The following is an 18,928-nucleotide window of genomic DNA, read 5'->3' on the forward strand; positions in this document are numbered from 1 at the left end:
CTATCAGATCCTTTTTATTTTTAATGACTGACAAGGGAGCTGGCATGATGATATAACAGCTATCTGCAGCACTGGCACTCCATATGGGCACAGGCTCAAGTCCTGGGTGCTCCATTTCCAATCCAGCTTCCTGCTTATGGCCCAGGGGAAGCAGTGGAAGACGGCTTGGGTTCCCGAGCCTCTGCACACATGTGAAAGACCTGCAGAGCAGCTCTTGGCTTGGCATCAGCTCAGTTCTGGTCATTGCAGCCATTTGGAGAGTGAATCAGAGGCTGGGAAACCCCTCTTTCCTTCTCTGAAAAATATTCCTTCCAAATAAAAACATTAAAAACGAATGACAGTGTGTGTAAGGTTGTCTGCTCATTGGTTCATTCTCTGAATGGCCACGATGGCCAGGACTGGGCCTGGTTGAAGCCAGGAGCTTCACCCAGGTCTCCCGTGTGGGTGGCAGGGGTCCAAACACTTGGGTCATCTTCTGTTGTTGTTCCCAGGCAATTAGCAGGGAGCTGGTTGAAAAACGGGAGCAGGGCCCGGAGGTGTGGCTTAGTGGCTAAGGTCCTCACCTTGAACGTGCCGGGATCCCAGATGGGCGCTGGTTCTAATCCCGGCAGCTCTACTTCCCAACCAGCTCCCTGCTTGTGGCTAGGGAAGGCAGTCGAGGACAGCCCAAAGCTCTGGGACCCTGCACCCGTGTGGGAGACCCAGAAGAGGTTCCTGGTTCCCAGCTTTGGATCGGCGCAGTACCGGCCGTTGTGCTCACTTGGGGAGTGAATCATCAGACGGAAGATCTTCCTCTGTCTCTCCTCCTCTCTGTATATCTGACTTTGTAATAAAAATAAATCTTTAAAAAAAAAATGGGAGCAGCTGGGATAGGAATCGATACCATGTGACATGTCAGCTATATGCTGCTGCCTGGTGACATTGACCCCCAAGTTTTTTAAAAGGCTTTTTTTAAAGCCTTTTGAAAATTTTTTTTAATTTAAAATTTTTAAAGCTTAAAAATATTTTTTTAAAGACTGTGAGGCTACCAGACCTCTGACTTCCCAAACTGAGCTAACACAGTCTCTCTGACCCTCCATGGCTTGGTGGCACCTGTAAGAAAATCCAGGGCCCCCCAGTGACCACCATAAGTTATGGCCTAGGAGCCCTGGCAGCCAGCAGGGATTGGTAACCAGGATATGATCCAGTCCTGGTAATGATTAACCAGCCAAGGGAAGGCCCAGTCGGCAGGAGGATCTGGGTCCCTGCCCGGCTGTATACACAGCAGCCCTAGAGCCCTGTTCCCTCAAAAGCTACGGTGGCACAGAGCTGTTTTTTTTTCCTGGGGGAGGGGCCAGCTAAGCTGTCCAAGGTGGTCCTCCAATCCCAGCTCCCCTGGGGGTACAGGTCAGATAGCAGAAGGGGGCATTCTAAGACTTGTGGCTCAGCCCGGGGCAGCTGGAAGTTGAGGGTGATCCTCCTGGAACCTGTGGCCTAGCCCTGGAGCCACCCCAGAGCCAGCTGGACAGCATCCAGCCTCAGGCTGCAGGGATGGGGTGGGGGTGGGGTGTCCTACCAAGCAGGAGTCTACTCCACCCCCTGGTGTGTCTGTGTGTGTGGAAGGGAGGGCAGAGCCTGGAGCTGGAGCTGCCTTCTCACCGCTCCCTGCACCCAAGGCCATCTTGCCTTGGACAGGACCCTGGGGGACAGTCCACTCTGATGTTTGTCAAGGTCACCATAAAGGGGGGGGGTCCATCTGTGACTTACTTCCTCCAGGGGATGGAGCCAAGGGAGGCAGACCACCTACACACCAAGTGGGGTGTCAGGGCCCCATCCCCAACCCTCAGCCCCCGCAAAGCAGGTCTGCGAGATTCACAGACTCCTCTGCCTGTCTCCCGTGCAGTAGAAACTTGCAGCAATAGGTGAGCAAGGAAGCCATGTAAGGAGGGGAGACAACACAGCAGCCCTGAATGGATAGAGAGAAACTGCCTGCAGTTAAGGCCCCCCTCTTCCCTAAAGGACAGATAAGCAGTGACCAGCTTGTATCCCACCCCACCAGCCTGCTTCTGAAGCTGGCCATGGCAGAGGGAGGAGAAAGAAAGGACAGTCTTCTCCAAACCCCTTCCATCCCAGAGGCCCTTGGGATCAGGACCCATCCCAGGGTACCAGAAGGATACAGCTTGATGGCTCCGGAGCGGGTGCCAATGGCCAGGAGACGCAGGGAGGGGCTGTAGCCGAGGGCGCTGGGCTGGTGCGGGAAGCCATGCTCCACCGTCTGCAATGAGAACCACGTGTGTACCTGAGTGCCCCCTGACTGCAGCAGCTGGGGGGCCCCGCAGCACCCCAGTAAGAGCACTCTGCCTTCTGGTTTCCCTCACATATCCAATTCCCACATCTAATCTTGTCTTCAACAGCCCCAGGCTCCCCGCTCAGCCCTCCTGCAGGAGTTGGGGGGACTTGTGGGTGTGTAGAGCAGGGCATGTATGGTATCAGCACAGAGACCCTGGTCCTTCAGGAACTGCCTGGGTACACACTGTGAGCTTGGCCTGAGGGCTGCCACAGCAGCCCTGCCCAGCTCTGGGCTGAAGCTCTGCCAGTCCCGAATCTCCACTCTGAAGGTCTCCCACTGTCCAGCCACGTTCCGAGGGAGGCATTTCTGGAGGGCCACGACGCCTGACCATGCAGAGCTGCAAATCCCCAGCGTTCACAGCCCACGGCAGCCCTTGCTAACAGCTCTGAGGGCATCCTTGGGATGCTCGTGCGTCTGTGTCCCTATGTGAGAACAGAGATGAGCCCGAGATCATGCCACTAGTCCCATGGTGGCACCATTCTCAGGTGGTTACCTTTATTGCCCACTGGGTTCTTCCCAGTGACCATGGCACCCCCAAGCAAGTGGATGGACCCTGTCGCGCTCCAGGGGTCCTGATCCCGCAGAACGAACAGCGCCAGCAGGCAGCTTTAAGGACCCTGTCCCATAGAAAAAGTTGGCAGCAACACGGCAGCCGCCCCTACCTGACCTCAAGTCAGTACAACCAGGGGTCCGGGGGTCGGCTAGCATGACAGCTTAGCCAGTGTAGCCACTGCCCGCTTTGCCACTGGGCCAGGCAGGAAAGCTCCAGTGACAGCCTAATGGGTAGCAGCAACACAGGCTGACCTGTGAAAGGCCATAACTGGACAGCATAGACCAGGGTAGGGGTGGGGGCAGAAGGGACCCTGTGGGAGCCCCCCTAGCCAGTCACAGCACAGGTTCCTGTTCAGTTATGCAAAAAATGCAGAGTCTGGCAGAGTCTTGGCTAGATAGCCAGGCGTCTGGAATGTAAACACTTCCCAGGAAAGGGGGATAGGCCACGTGGGAGAAGCCACCCTGCTAGGCCTCCGGAAGTCAGCAGCCAGCGCCTGTCCGAGGGCTCCCAAGACGACAGTACTCCTTCCAGCAGCAGCTCAGAGCACAGCAGCCTGGGTCTGCAGGACCCCGGGGACAAGGTCCTACAGAAGTGGCAGCTGCAAGCCAATTGCAGCTCCTGGGCACTCCAAGTGTGGCTGATGCCAACGAGGAGCTGGATTTTAACTGTAGCTAAGTTGCTGTTGAGAACAAGCATCCGATCAGTCACAGAATCTCTCAAGGATGCTGGGAACTATCTGAATTCAAGAACACAATCTGGACTCGGACTGAGCTCCAAGCTTCACTTCCCACCATGGGTTGTCCAAATTCCAAGAACAGAGCGAGCATTTCCAAAGACTGGGTGTTTAGCTTTTAAAGCAACTGTAAGAAACGTTGGGGTCAATATGAAAGTTTAAGCGATTGTAGGCTATGGCTTCTCGGAAAGTCACAGCTACACACATGGCTTATCGCTCAACCTCAAGGCACCTGCAGCAGAGTTCACCAAGGAGTCAACACGTCCCGTGCAGTTCTCCCAGTCAGTCTTTGCTCTAATCCAAAGACAGAGAGAGGGGCTGGGGGGCTCATCCTTTAGTCCCTTGCTAACAGACCTCACTTCCTTCGGGATCCAGGAGCACTGTGGCCCTGCTCTCTGCCACTTTCCAATCCTCTCCCCCAGCCCCAGGGCCTCCCATCCCATCCCGTGGGGCTGCTTCTCCCAGTTCACAACCCTGGAAAGGATTGTGAAGGATAGATTTCCCCAGAGCAAAGTGGAGTAAGTGTCACAGTGACAGGATTTGGACAGGGCCCACGAGAGGTGAGGTGCAAGCAGCGTGGCTCTCAAGGACCACCGAGATGGGGAGGGGAGGCCCAAAAATTCCTGAAGCAACTCCAGAAGGCAGTGAACAGGGCTGCTGGGTAGGGAAGCATATGGACCCTCAGGACGGAAGGAAATGAGGGAGGGAGGGATGTGGACTCGGAGAGGAGCTAGAAACCCCGGCTGCGGGTCCTGGGGATACCATGCAATAAGCCAAGACTCCAGGGATTCCTGCACCAGCCGTCCCTTCCATGGATGCTCTGGACCTCCTGACAGTCTACAGAACCTGGGACAGGAGGTGTAAGTGATCCCCCCAACACACCTTACAGGGGGCACCTACCTGGGCTGCCCCTTCCATCTAGAGCAGCTGCCTAGGGCCCCCAAAGCCCAGCAGCTGCCCTCCTGCCACCTCCTGACCCCGGCACCAGCCTATCAGGCCCTGCCCCATCCTGCTGCCTAGCTCAGGTGACCTCTGCCATGGCAGGGGAGAACAATGCACCCCTTTGATGTGGAGCTAGGAGGAATGGAGATCTGCAGGCGTTGCCAAGCTGCAGCGCTAACTGCAACCCTAGCCAGGAGTGAGTGTGAGAAAACCCCACCTCTCCCCGCCAGAAGGTGCCCAAAAGGGGAGGCGGCCAGGAAAGGCTGTGAGTCCCAGACAGTGGGGCCCTCCATCCCCCTGCTCAGGCCAAGGAGGTCCTGAGTGGAACCAGGATGGAGCAGGCACCGTCAGGGTATGGCAGGGCGGGGCTCAGAGCCACAGGAGGCAGCCCAGGGCCAATGAGCCACACCCATGCTGCTGGCTGGGCACCTCTGCCCGATACTGGGTGTGGTCATCTCAGATTCCTGGCTTTGGCTAGCAGCAGCCTGGTTCTCCCTGTGTGGCTGCCACCTGACACCAGGGGCCCCAGCCATACAAAAATCAAGACAACCCCCCTGCTCCCCTGGAGCTGGACTGGGGCAGCCAGTCAGGAGCCCACTGCGTGGTTCTGGGCCTGGAGTACCACCGCTGTGGAAGTTTCCTGGGCAGGAGCAGCCCTACAGACTTGAAGGAAGGGGTTTTACCTGAGTCACTTCCTCCCCAGCCGGGCCCCCATGTCCCCGGCTCTGAGGTTGTCAGAGCTGACTTATCTGTGGGTTTGAGGTCCTTCCCCTCCTCCAACAAACCATGACATCACAGGTGGAGTGAGGGCTCAGAGAGGTGGTGCCACCAGCCAAAGGCGCCACAGCCCATCAGACAACTGGGACACCTCCGGCTGCAGCCAGGGCCCTTCAGGACACGCTCAGCTCAGGCTGTAGGAGCCCCAGAAGCCTCAGCTTGCTCACCTGGGCACTGTAGGATGAAGCTACGACAAGGCCAGTTACATGCCAGGCACCACTGAAGCATTGTGCACAGCAGCCCTGATTCAGACTGCCCCAAGGCCACTGAACACATGAGGGAATGTGCACACTGCCACACAGCAAGGAAGCACAACCACTGACCTAACTATAGCAAGCCTCTCCTTCCGATGCCTGGCACCCAGCTGGCTCACAGCTCCCGCTATGGGGCATGGGACAAAGTTCCTGGCTCAGACATCTCCCAGTGATGGGGTAGGGGAGGGGAATGAGAAGGTCAGCAGAGGGAGAGGCCCATGTCCAGCTTGAAGCTGCTCCACTTCCGATTCAGCTCCTGGGAAAGCAGCGGAGGAGGCTCAGGTGCCCAGGCCCCACACCCAGATTCCAGAAGCTTCTGGCTTTGGCTTGGTCCAGCCTTGACCTTTGTGACTATCTGGAGGGCAAACCAACAGATAAGAGACCCGTTTTCCCTTCTTTGTAATATATACATATATACACACACATTTTTTTTTTTTTTTTTTTTTTTAAAGATTTATTTTTATTATTTTTTCATTGGAAAGGCGGATATACAGAGAGGAGAGACAGAGAGGAAGATCTTCCGTCCGATGATTCACTCCCCAAGTGAGCGCAACGGGCCGATACCATGCCGATCCGAAGCCAGGAGCCTCTTCCGGGTCTCCCACGCGGGTGCAGGTTCCCAAAGCTTTGGGCCGTCCTCGACTGCTTTCCCAGGCCACAAGCAGGGAGCTGGAAGGGAAGCGGGGCTGCCGGGATTAGAACCGGCGCCCATATGGGATCCCGGGGGTGCAAGGCGAGGACCTTTAACCACTTGCGCCACCGCGCCGGGCCCTACACACACATTTTTAAAAGTTGGTTTATGGGCCCGGCGGCGTGGCCTAGCAGCTAAAGTCCTCGCCTTGAACGCGCCGGGATCCCAGATGGGTGCCGGTTCTAGTCTCGGCTGCCCTACTTCCCATCCAGCTCCCTGCTTGTGGCCTGGGAAGGCAGTCGAGGATGGCCCAAAGCTTTGGGATCCTGCACCCGTGTGGGAGACCCGGAAGAGGTTCCTGGTTCCCAGCTTTGGATCGGCACAGCACTGGCTGTTGCACTCACTTGGGGAGCAAATCATCGGATGGAAGATCTTCCTCTGTCTCTCCTCCTCTATGTATATCTGACTTTGTAATAAATAAATCTTTTAAAAAAAAAAGCTGGTTTAGACCCATTCCCTATCCCCTTCAGAGCACTGGCTTTGATGACCACAGTCATCGCAAGAGGACAGGCCAGGGGACTGACCGCCCCTCCACACTGCCCACGGCTGGGGCTGGCCTAACCCCACAGCTCCTTCAGTCTCCGGAGCACCTCCATCTGTGGCAAGTGCGACCTGCACCAGGCCACCCTGCTGGGCATCCAGGCAGCCCAGCGTTGGGTCAGCACTGACCAAACCACTTCTCCGGAGATGGCCCTGCCCTTCCTGCCCCGGTCAAAAGTGATCAGCCTCTCCTCACTCAGCCTGGACAGGGACGCCAGGCCTGTCCCATCTCCTTCAAGCTATCACCAGGTCTCGTCAACGACACCTCCCTCCCAAGAGTTCCCTAGTTTAAGGCTTCTCGACCAATAACACATCACACCCCCTCCAGTGGGCATCGACTGGGCAGGGCTCATAACTGCCTCCTCCCATACAGCGGGCCCCAGAACCAGGGGGCCTCCTTTGTGCTGAATCCCACATTTCCCAACTGGTCGGACCTCAGCTCCCGTCAGAGGTGGCCCCGACGCCAGACCTAGCTGAACATGGCTGCACCCTCCAATTCCATTACACTGTGCTCTCGTTCCCCCTACAGGGAATTTCAGGGTAGTACTGCCGCACTCCCCTAGTCCTGAAGAGCCAAGACCACGGATGGCCCAAGCTTTGGGCAGCTTGTACAGCTGGTGATAAATGTGTGTTCTCGCTTGTGAATGAAGGAGGGACCTAGGGGTTAGGTGGAATACCAGGCCTGAGGCTGGGGGTGGCCAAGTTGGGGGACCACCGGTATAAGAGGAGATAGGGGAAAACTCCTCCACTCCAGCCCCACCCAGTCCCACCTTTTGGGGTGGGGGTTCTTTTCTGCCAAGCCTGTTGGTCTGGTTCCTGCTGGAACCAGGGCCACCTTTAAAGGGAGATTCTAGGACCTGGCACAGAAGCCTAGCGGCTAAAGTCCTCGCCTTGCACATTCCAGGATCCCATATGGGTGCCAGTTCTAATCCTGGCAGCTCCACTTCCATTCCAGCTCTCTGTGTGTGGTCTGGAAAAGCAGTTGAGGATGGCCTGGGAGCTTGGGACCCTGTACCTGTGTGGGAGACCCAGAGGAGGCTTCTGGCTCCTGGCTTCGGGTTGGCATAGCTCCAGCCGTTGCAGCCTCTTTGGGAATGGATCATCGAATGGATTATCTTCCTCTCTGTCTTTCCTCCTCTCTGTATATCTGACTTTACAATAAAAACATGTCTTAAAAAAAAATAAAGGGAGATCCTAGCAGTGCCCAGGGTAGGCTCTTGGGAGTCAGCTAGGTCCCCAGGGACCGCTGGGATTTTGAGACCCATGGAGGCATCCACAAGATGTTCCCCTCTGGGGGTGAGGGTGGCAAGTTTCAGGTCTCCCAAGGGCCCTAACTGCTCATGTCCACACTCCCATTTCCTGTGGCCCAAAAACCAGTGAGAGGAAGGTGCTGGATTGAGACAATGGTCACCCCATCCCTGACACCTTCTCTAATGGGTGCAGAAAGCAAGCCAGGGGGATATGGCAGGGCACAGTGGGAGCCAGGATCCAGCACTGCCACCGAGGGGTGGGGGAAGATCCTCACCCCAAAACCCAAACCCTAAGATTCCTTGGTCTTTATGTGCCCAGTACTGAGGTCACCTAATTCCAGGTAAGCACATGGCAGGCCTGGGGTGTGGGCGACCCGCACAGTCTCCCAGCTCTAAGTAGCAAAACTGGATTTGAATGTGAACAAGCCACTTGTGCACTTCTCAAGCCAATGAGGCAACCAGAGAGGCCACTGAGTTTCACAGCAGACAAGACAGTCCTTTCCCAGACAGGCTAGCCAGATATTCCCTGGCTCCCACCAAAGTCCGACACCTCCTCCTTCATCAGCATGCCTTGGGGTCTCTTTCAGGCAGCCCACCCTGAGGCCGAGGGATCAAAGCTGAGGTGAGCAGGCTAATTATTCCCAACCACCAGAGGGGCTAATGAGCAACGCCAGTGCCACCCGCTCAGGCCCCAGCCTCCTCGGGGAAGCCTGGTGGAGCTTCTGGGAGCAGCTGCCGGACCTGGTGGTTAAACGCCAAATCTGACTCCCTGTGCCTCAGGACACCTGGTCCAGGCTGCAGGCAGAGCGGCACCTTCTTCAGGGACCATCTGAGGGAACAGCCACAGCCTAAGTCTCTCGTGCCCCAGGGTACCTGGCAGCACTGGGACATCATCATTATACCTGGCAGGGCCAATGTCCTTTCATCTTCCCATCCGTGAGCCTGGACGAGGCAGGGCGGGTGGGGGAAGAAGGGAAGCAGAGCAGGTAGCTTCACCTCCCCCCACCGCCCCAGTGCATCGATAGGGAAGCTGAAACTTGATGTGGTGATCTGCAGGGGCTATATGGCCAGTGAAGATCGGGGGCCCAGGGCGCTGACTCCAGCCAGGGTTTCCCCCAGGTCAAGTCCTGCCCAGGAGAAGGCCACCTGCCCGTCCCGGGCGCCCCAACACACCTTGTGGAACTGGAACAGGTCCCGCTTCAGCTTCTCTCGCACAGGGTCATGTCCCGGTCTGAGGAACCGCCTCATCTTCCTGCACTGGCAAGACCTGGGGAAAGAGGAGAGGCTGTGGAACACAGCAGGGGCCTGGGTCGCTTCTCTCCCGACCTGGGAAACCTCCCTGCCAGGCCTGTCCCAGCTGCTTAACACTCAGCGCTCACTGGCGGCCTTCTAATGGGAGCAGGAGCTGGGGAGGGTGGGGGAGCCATTTAGCCCCGTTTTATAGGGATCAATGAGGCGGCCAGCAGGCCCCACGTTAATTAGCTTAATTGTTAACCTGTTTTCTAAAAAACCCATAGAACTGTGGCTGAAGGGAGGGAAACCAAGCCTCTCTAGAGGTGGGGTGAAGGAGTCTGCCAAGGGCTACCCTCTCAGGGTTCCCAGAAGTGCCCACATGGACTTGTAGCAATTCTAGGCTAGGGAATCTGAACAAATTCTTCTTCCTAACCTCAGGGAGGACGCCCTGGATCTCTTTCCGCCCCTCCAACACCGGCCACCAATGGGAGTCAGATCAGGGGTGCTGCCCCATCCTATGAGGTTGTGGGGTGCTTGGTGCTACACCCCAGCATCCTGCTAACTTCCACCTGCACCTCCTGCCACCCAAGGGGACACTGCCCTGGGTTCTTTACCGGGTGAGCTCAGGCAGGCACCAGTTCCCATGGGCTCTTACAGGACTCATCAAGGCCCCAGTAAAACCCAGTTCAAGGCCCCCAGACTGTACGTCTACCCACCCAAACCAAGGGTAAGGTATTTCTGGAATGTCACAGGGGAAGGACCTACTGCACTCCCACTTTCGGCTCCCAGGAGTGCAGCCAGCCTGGTCCTTGGGAGACTTGGGGGCTCTAGAAGTGGCCCCAATCATTCAACACCTGGCTCTGGGGGGACTCGCTCTGGGGCTGCTGCTAAGAGGGGACAGCTGTCTCCGACCAGGTGGGGGGAGGGTCTTCTTAGGCCTGAAGGAAGCGGCTCCTGGGAGGTAGCAAAGACCAGGCCCCAGGCCCCATGTGATTGCAGACTGCCACTCCAAGAGGCACAGCCCGCCCCCACCCGTGTGCAAGGGGCATCTCCTGGACAAACCAGGGCTGGCCAACATTGCACTCAGGCAGGCTCCTTCCAAAACAAACATCAGAACCAGCTCCCACACCACACTCTTCCCGCCCTGCCCCCATCAGAAAACCCACAAGGTTGTCACTTGCAGGAGAGCCACAGATCCACACCTTCACGCCTGAGAGCAGCCAGGGTGGGTCTCCCACTCCACTGGGGAATGGCAAAGCTGGGGCGCCCACTGGATTGGAGGCCCACGGCAGGCCCTGGACCCAGCAGGAGAGCCCTGGAGGCTCCTGGGATGGGAGATGAAAACAGATCCCAGCCCAGGGCGGGCAAAGGGAGCCTCTGCTGCTGCATTCCAGCCGTGGGGGAGGGCGCAGGCTCTGGCACCAGCCCCTCCCCCGCCCCTGGGGTGGGGGTGAGGGTGCGAGGTTACTGGGTCAGAAGCCAGAGGAAGCTGGAAGCAACGCCCTGGAGCAGCAGAGAGGCCTGTAGCTGCCACCTCCCCCACCCCAAGCCCAGGGAGGGAGGCATATGGTTAAGTACCCCTCCCAGGCTCAAGGGCCACAAGCAAGGCAAGGGTGCGGGTGCTACAGGAGGCAGGCAGATGCTGAGGATGTAGAGATGGCATCAGAGGGTAAGAGCACACCTTCTCACCAGCCACACAGTCCTGGCGCAATCATGCATGTGTGCACAGAACATCAACCCCACCTGGGAGCCACCTGATGGGCAAGGCCCGCAGGAGCCAGCAGCCCACACCCGTCACCTGGCAGAAGCCACAGCCTTGGATCTGACCCTGGGTCTAGGGACTTTGGGCAGCAGCGAAGGATGGATGATGGTACAGGTCAGAAGGTGCCTGCACAGACACACCCCCACATGTGCTATCCACTCGGAGAGTGGTGCAGGGTCTCAAAAGGTCCACGTCTGCCCAGGCACAGAGTACCTGAGTGCCACCCCTTCTTGAAGGAAGTGGGGTGTCAGATCCAGGGCCTGGCTGCACTCACTCCAGGCAGCCCCTTAGGACTGCCTACGCCAGACAGGCAATTCCCTGCGGAGAAGCCTCCGGAAGCCAGGCCCCAGGTGTGGGGCAGATCCCATCTCCCCAGCCCACTTCTGGAGGCAGACAAGGAGATTGCAAGACAAAGCGCCCCAGGCTTGGGACCAACAGGACCGGGCCTGACCACAGTCACTGTCCAGCTTCTCCATGCTGGCGGCCTCTTATGCTGCACGGCCCACACAGAGCCCTCCAAGGGCAGCTGGGGTTTCCTCTCACACGGGGTGGCGCCTGGCACAGTGGCTCCCCATGGAACAGGCCCTGTCCCGGGATCGGGAGTGCTTCTCAGGTTAGGACAGACGCGGCTCAGTCCACGGGATGATTTCTGGCAGGGCCCGGGGTCATCAAGAACACCAAGGGAGATGCTAAGACGCAGTAGCCAGGCTGAAGGTCCACACCCTCCTCCACAGCGCCTGCGGAGCCTCAGCACACACAAGGTCTCCTTCAGCTCGCTCAGGGACTCTGGAAGTCACTGCTGCACCTGGCGAGTGCTCACCGATGACTGATGCCCAGGAGGTGAGACAGGCCAGAGCAAAAGGAGTGACAGGTGCGGAGCCTGAATATGGGACAAGCTTGTGCACTGTTCTGGGACGCCAGACAAAGCAGTGCTCCTGTGCGCAGAGGCGGCCAGGGACTCAGGCACAGGGGAACTCCAATCGGCTGCTACTGGGAGCCACTGACAGTTCTGACCTGAGCCTGCTCTTTCCCCCAAATGCCCTTACACATCAGCCCCACCTACCCAGCTCTCACCGGGACCCTGTTCACTTGGGGCTTCTCTGGAACACCTCCTTGCCTCTCCCAGCAGCAGAACATCAGAAATCACCTGCCCAGGCCACCCCGTCTTCCTTGACCCTGACCCCCAGCGTCTGACCCTACTTCCTGCTAAAACGGCACGTTCCCAGGGCCACTGGGTGCTCATTTACCGATGGGTTAGGACACTGAGAGCTCTGCTGGGTGGAGCCCCAGCTGTGCTCCACATACCTAGCTTTCTGCTAGGGTGCATCCTGGGAAGCAGCAGTGATGGCTCAAACACATGGGACCCCGCCACCTACATTTTCCAGAGACCTGGCTGGGGCTCCCTGCCAGGCATCAGTTGTGGGCACTGGGGGAGGGGCATGAGCCACCATCAAGTCCCATGAATGCTCACCCCAGCCTTGTGCTGCTGAGACCAGCAAGGGGTGACAGAACATGCTCAGCCCCCGGTCGGCAGACTGCAGCCACAGAAAGGGCAGAAGACTACCTGGTCCTGAAGCTTCTCACACAGCCAAGTCCGGAAGCACCTACTGAAAATTTACACATGCTGGCAGAGGGGCACCGGGTTGGCAATGATGGTTTTCTCTAGCTCCTGGGCAGGCAGGGCAGGCCACCCCGGGGGACCCCAGGCAGCAGTGAGGGTGGGGCTCCCACCATTCGGCTAGCAGCTTTGCGGGCTCTGCATCCCTTTAGGTAACAAAAGGTACAAAGGCTGGGACAGCCACAGTGGGTGGCAGTGGCTACAAGGCCTTGGCTTCAAGGGACCCGAGGACATCGCAACTCCAGCAGGGCCTGGCAAACTAACTTGGGTGTGGAACAAGCCTGAAAATTCCCTGGGAGCAGCTAACCCAGCAATGCCATCTCTTCTCACTAGTCCCAACACTGCTACTGCTGGCAGAACACTCTTGGTCCTAGGGGAAGTCCCCTCCACCCTGAGGCCTACCTGGAACACACAAAGGAGCTAAGAAAATTCAGGCCCCGCCTTTCGCTTCCATCTCTATACCCCAGTCATCTGAGATGAGTGGAGGCAGAGAAGAACCCCCAAGGACTGGGCTTGTCTCAAGCCCCCTGCCCTGTTGGTACAGCTGCTTGTGGAAGGATGAAGGGCATTCCCAGGTCCCTGCGTCCGTCCTCCGCTGGCCCTCCTGGGAGTTCCTGGGCCCAGCTGTGCCCCAATGAGCCACAGGCTTGGCCAAGCTGAGCCCATCCTGGGGGTGGGCCAAGGGCTTAGCCCCGGATGAAGTCCTCAAAGAGGGTCCCAGGACGAGTCCACACCCACAGGCTCCTTCTGCTCTCCAGGAGCACAGGGTGAGGAGTTGCGGGCTCCCCTCCCTTCCCTGACATCCTGTGTGTGGCCTGTGCGTGTGGCTTTGGTCTCCCGTGTGGCGGATGTGAGAACGCCCCTGCAGCTCCTGCCAGCTGGAGCTGAGGGGCAGGGCTCGAAGCACCGGGGCATCTGTTGACCCCTTCCGGCTTCTGTCAGCCGGAACAACAACTCAAGACACCTGTGACCGCTTCGCCAGGGCCCAGGCTGTCCCAGGCAGCTTGATCCCCCACCTACAGCCTAGTGACTGCCCCTCCGAGCTGCTGCGAGAGGATAAAAGGCACCAAAAGCTAGCTGAGGTGAGGGGTTACCTGAAGCACATCACACACACATCACCAAACTCCCACGTCAGTTACAGGGTGGGGTAGGGTTGCAGGGAGTGGGGGCACAATCTTGGTCCCCATGCCCACCCACACTGAGTGTGGGGGAGCTTCAGAACCCTGCTGTCAGCCAACACCAGACTCTAGGGAAGATAGCAACAGGACAGGCACGCCCATGGAAAAGCAGAACCCTTCCTGGGAGAAGATGGAATACTTACTTGCCCGGGGCCAGGGTGGGCAGGCAGTCTGAGTCTGACCAATAGAGTCCCATTCTGGGACGCTGACCTGCTGTCCCAGGAAGCTGCCAGGAAGGGATGGCTGCGGCCCACCCAGGGCTGCGAGGCCAAAGACCCGCTGAGGTCCTTCAATCAGGCTGTCCACAAGGGCCGGAGCTGAGCCAATTCAAAGCCAGCAGCTTCTTCTGGGTCTCCTACATGGGTGCAGGGGTCCAAGCACTAGGGCCATCCCTCACTGCTTTCTCAGGTAATCCAGCAGGAAGCCTTTAGTGGCCAAATCCTCACCTCGCAAGTGCCAACATCCCATATGGGCACTGGTTTATGTCCCGGCTGCTGCACTTCCCATCCAGCTCCCGGATTCTAGTCTGGGAAAACAGAAGATGGCCCCAAACCTTGGGACTCTGTGCCCTTGTGGGAGACCTGGGAGAAGCTCCTGGCCCCCGACTGGCTCAGCTCTGGCTGTTGTGGCCATTAGAGGAGTGAACCAGGGGACAGATCTTTCTCTGTCTTTCCTTTCCATAAATCTAATCTGCCTTTCCAATAAAAATAAATTCAGAAAATGGGGGGAAGTGGAGCAGCTGGGACTCCAATCAGCCCCTATAGGGTATGGGAAGCTGATGCTGCAGGTAGAGGATTAGCCTGTTGAGCTATCTTACTGGCCTTTATAAAAACCTTACTCAAAAAAAGTTTATCTACTTGAAATGTGGGGAAGAGGGGAGAAGAGAAAGACATCTTTCTTCCACTGCTGGTTCACCCCCCGAGTGGCTGCCAGAGCCAGGAACTTCATCTGGGTCTTCCATGTGGGTGCAGAGGCCTAAACACTTGAGCCATCCTCTGTTGCTTTCCCAGGTCATTAGCAGGGAGATGGACTGGAAACAGAGCAGCTGTAAGTCTTACCAGCGCCCATATGGGAAGCCAGCACCACCGGCCTAACCTAGGTCACTGCCACCAACGCTGGCCCCTGATGTAGCCTTTCAACATCTTAATCCATTCATTGCCTTCCTGTCACTCCCACGACCCACCTTGAAGAGAGAAAGTTCCGTGACAGCAGAGATCCGTGCTTGGTTTAAGGATTACGTTGCCCAGGACACACAGGCGGTGCAAACACACCCTTGTGAGTCAATGAATGAACAGGTGACTGACCAGAGATGAATGAACTAGGCAAAGTGGCTTTCAGTCACTGACCACAGACTACTTAGGTAGCATCCCAGAGCTCTCAAGACTTTGCCCACGGCCTCAGGGACATCACCCTGTGGACACCCTAGGGGGTTGTGCATACTTCAGACCTCCCCCTGGCCAGCCGGCTCCCATCAAGAGTGTGATTAAATATGTATATTTAAATACTTATTTATTTTTATTGGAAAGACAGATATACAGAGAGGAGAGAGAGAGGAAGATCTTCCATCCGATGATTCACTCCCCAAGTGTTGGAACTCTTCCGGGTCTCCCACATGGGTGCAGGGACCCAAGGCTTTGGGCCGTCCTCCACCGCTTTCCCAGGCCATAAGCAGGGAGCTGGATGAAAAGTGGAGCTGCCTGGATTAGAACTGGAGCCCCTATGGGATTCCGGCGTGCTCAAGGCAAGGACTTTAGCTGCTAGGCCACTGCGCCAGGTCTCAAGTGTGATTAAATATTAATAAGCCATTTTCCAGGGTCCAGGAGTCCCTGGCCCAGAAATTCTTGCCAAACCCTGAGCAACAGCCTCGGCTGAATTCCTGAAAAGGAGAGTCAAGCAGGCACCTAGCCGCTCCCTGGACCCCTGCCCAAGGCGGCCTCTCCTGGCTCAAGAATCCACTCAACTCCCAGCTCAGACAGACGAGGGTCTCTGGTCTGGCCCTGGCTCAGGTGCCTCAGCAGCTGCTGACAATGACCTACAAGACAGGGAAGGCTGGGCCAACGCTGGGAAACTGAGCCCCCATGCTTCTCCAGGAGATGCTGGGGGTTGTGGAAAGCAGGTTCCTACAGACTGATGGCAGAAACTCGCCGCCGCGCCCCCCCCCCCCAGTCTGTCCTTGCAGGAGAGAACACCCCCTCCTCATGGGAGGCTGAGGGGTGGGGGCACTGTGAAGCTGGCGGAAACCTTCATGGCAACACAGCTGCGCAGGAATGCACCCTCCCCCGCCACTGGGGGACCCTCCCCCCTGCCAGAGCAGGACGCTGCTGGACAGATTAGCTTGTGGGCTGGGGAAAGCCTGGCAGCTGGGGTCTGGTCAGCCTCACTCCCAGCTTTCCCAAGGAGCAAGGGAAGCAGCAAAGATGGGGCTCAGGGCTTGTCCTCAGTGGAAGAGCCATGACCTCTAGAAGCTTGGAGAGGTTCCCAAAGCGTCCTCTGCTCAGCTGGTTTCCAAAAGAGTCCAATTCATGCCCCCCACCCCCACCCCCAGGTCACCTCTACAAGGCCTAGGTGTCGACCAAAGATGCGGGTGCACTCTAGGAGCACCCAGGGAAGGGTACATGCATGTAGGGCCATATGGGACATGTCACGCCCATCTGGGCACCACCATGAACACACAGTTCAGCATGTCAAAGGTCCCCTCCAGAGAACTCAGCCAGGCCCACCTGACACCTGGGGCCAGGGCTGGGGCCAGGTGAAACAGCTGCTACAGGGGCTGACAAGCACCCTGGAAGGCAGCAGGTGATAGATTAAATCTCGGGCCCTTGCCTCCCACGTGGGAGACCCAGGTGCAGTTCCGGGGTCCTGGCTTCAGCCTGGCCCAGCCCCACCTGTTGCAAGTATTAGAGGAGGGAAAAAGTTAACTTAAAAATAAAAATATACCTGCCGATCTGAAAAGACTAAAAACCTCCAGGAACAGTGTTTGGGAACTCAAGACCATCTGGCCAGGGGGGAAATTCCTTCCATCTTCCTTTATGCTTCAGTCCCCACCCCCCAGCCTACTTCTCTATTGTTTAAAGCAATGGGGGTCGCCTGGGGTTTGGGGCCCCTTTCTCTTCCCATGCTTTGCCTGTTAAGAGATGAGAGTATCAGTTAAGCTGTATTCACCTGTTGACTCCAGCCCAGACCTGGAAGACTCTAGGGAGGGGTCTGCAAAGACTGGGCCATGCTCACTTCAGAGCAGTTTGCGTGGACCAACACAGTGCCTGAAAAACAGTCCTCCCCGAAATTGCAACCGCCCAGGCAAGGCCTGGCCCACACCCTAACTACGGTTCCTCAAAAGCCACTCAAACCTTGGCGTCCCAGGGGCTGGGCCACAACTGTCCTTCCCACCTGGCTTTCCGGGTCGCTCTGACACACCCATTCCCTCCCTGCTGGGAACCCCCTGTGCACCCTGACAGGCGTCCCAGGAGCCTGGGTTAAGGCGGCCTGCACCTGCAAATGGAGCCGCTGGGAAGAGGGAGAGGCTGGGCACCAGCCCCGCCCTCCTCACCCAAGGTTCACCTGTCTCAGGTGAGCGCCTCCGAGAGCCACACCTGCTCCCCTGGTTACCCCCGCAGTGCGTCCACCAACCGGCCGGCAACGCAAGACACAACTTTCCCTAGCGAAGATCTATCGCTCGCCAGTCCCCGCAGCGCAAACCCCCCGGTCCTCAGCGGGGTGTCCCAAGGGGCGCGGGGCTGAGTCAGGCCGCGAGACCCGAGGTCCCTCCCGCAGGCTTCCTGCGTCCGGGGATTAGGACGCATAAAGGGCCGGCGGGGAGCAGCCCAGATGGCAGGGTCTGAGCCTCCGAGGGAACGCGCTCGGCCGCCGCCCGTGCAGAGGGTGACCGGAGACGCGCGCCTCCCCCCGCCCCGGGCGCCCTGCACGTGGGCCCGGGGTCTCCGTCTTCGCTTGCGGGGGCCCCGCACCCAGCCGGCCGGACACCTGGTCCCTTGTTCTCCCAAAGCCGACCCTGGAGTGCAAACCCCAAACCCAAGCTCGCTAACCGCGGAGCGAGTCTGACAAAGTTTGCCGGCGCCACTTCCCACAGGTGTCCGATTCCCAGACGAGCCCAGCGACCCGGACGAGGGCGAGGCGGGCGGACCTGCGCGCAAGCCCTCTCCGCCCGCTCGCCAGGGGGCTCGGCCGCACCGAGCGCTGGGCGCGCCCGCCAGGTGGGTCCGCGCGGGTGCCTCACCTGGAAGCCCAGTCCGGCCCGGCTCCGCCTGAAGCCAAGGCGTCGCTCGGCTGCCGCTCCGCTCGCTCCGTGCGCCGGCCCGCGGGCTGCCGGGCGGCCGTCTCCTTCCTGCTCACCTCCGGCGCGGCCAGCCGGGGGCGGAGCGGCCGCTATTTACATAAAGGGCGAGCCGGCCGGGGCCCCCGCGGCCCGCCTCCCGGCCCGCGCCGACGGGGCGGGGACGCACGCGGCGCCCTCGGGGGCGGGGCCGCGCGCCGGCCAATCCGCGGCCCCGGAGCGCTCGGGGGCGGGCCCTGCCCGGGAGGACGCGCGCGGCGCAGCCCGCCCGCCCCGCTCACCTGCGCGCACCTGGCCGCAGGACGGCGCGCCGCGCCCAGTGTCCCGCCGCCTCCCCGAGGAGGAAGTAGTTCCCGGAGCGCCTCCCAGCCGGCCCGAGAGGTCAGCCTGCCCGCCCTCGGCCCGCCGCGCCCACCCCCGAGCCGGCAGGGCAGGCCCGCGAGCCGGAGGCGCCTCGGACACCGGCCAGGTTTTGGGTAATGGCTGCGAGAGTGTCGCAACCAGGGACCTTTCTTCGGGCGAGCCCCATGCACCAGGACCCTCCGTGTCTTCTGCGGGGACCGGCAAGAGCGCGAAGCCCCAGGGGACAGTGGCGGGAGTTTTTAGGGCGAGCCCGGGGGTAGGGTGAGTGGGGAGGAGCGAACTGCGCTCTCCGCAGAAGTTGGTGGCCCCGCCGAGTGCAGGAGACCCCACGGACCTCGCGCCTTCCCGCCGCCCTTCCATCCCGCCCTGACACAGCACGGGGGCCAGGGTCGGTGGAGAAGGGGCTGGCCTTCT

The 18,928-nt window shown here is 58.9% G+C and overlaps 1 protein-coding gene across 1 annotated transcript in view; it reads right to left on the reverse strand.

The window, feature by feature from the left end:
- The window catches only part of LLGL2 (LLGL scribble cell polarity complex component 2), a 30,011-nt gene extending 11,854 nt beyond the window's left edge, over positions 1–18,157 (reverse strand). Inside the window, exons 1-3 of the mRNA XM_040989674.1 lie at positions 18,095–18,157; positions 9,243–9,336; positions 2,157–2,254 (exon numbers count right to left, since the gene is read on the reverse strand). Of these exons, the coding sequence (XP_040845608.1) occupies positions 2,157–2,254; positions 9,243–9,317 (173 nt within the window). The 5' untranslated portion in view covers positions 9,318–9,336; positions 18,095–18,157. The remainder of the gene's footprint in view (positions 1–2,156; positions 2,255–9,242; positions 9,337–18,094) is intronic.
- Between the last annotated feature and the right edge of the window lie 771 nt (positions 18,158–18,928).

Source organism: Ochotona curzoniae, unplaced genomic scaffold (genome assembly GCF_017591425.1).
Source record: "Ochotona curzoniae isolate NIBS_2020 unplaced genomic scaffold, NIBS_Ocur_1.0 contig_523, whole genome shotgun sequence".
In the NCBI taxonomy this organism is placed as follows: domain Eukaryota; kingdom Metazoa; phylum Chordata; class Mammalia; order Lagomorpha; family Ochotonidae; genus Ochotona; species Ochotona curzoniae.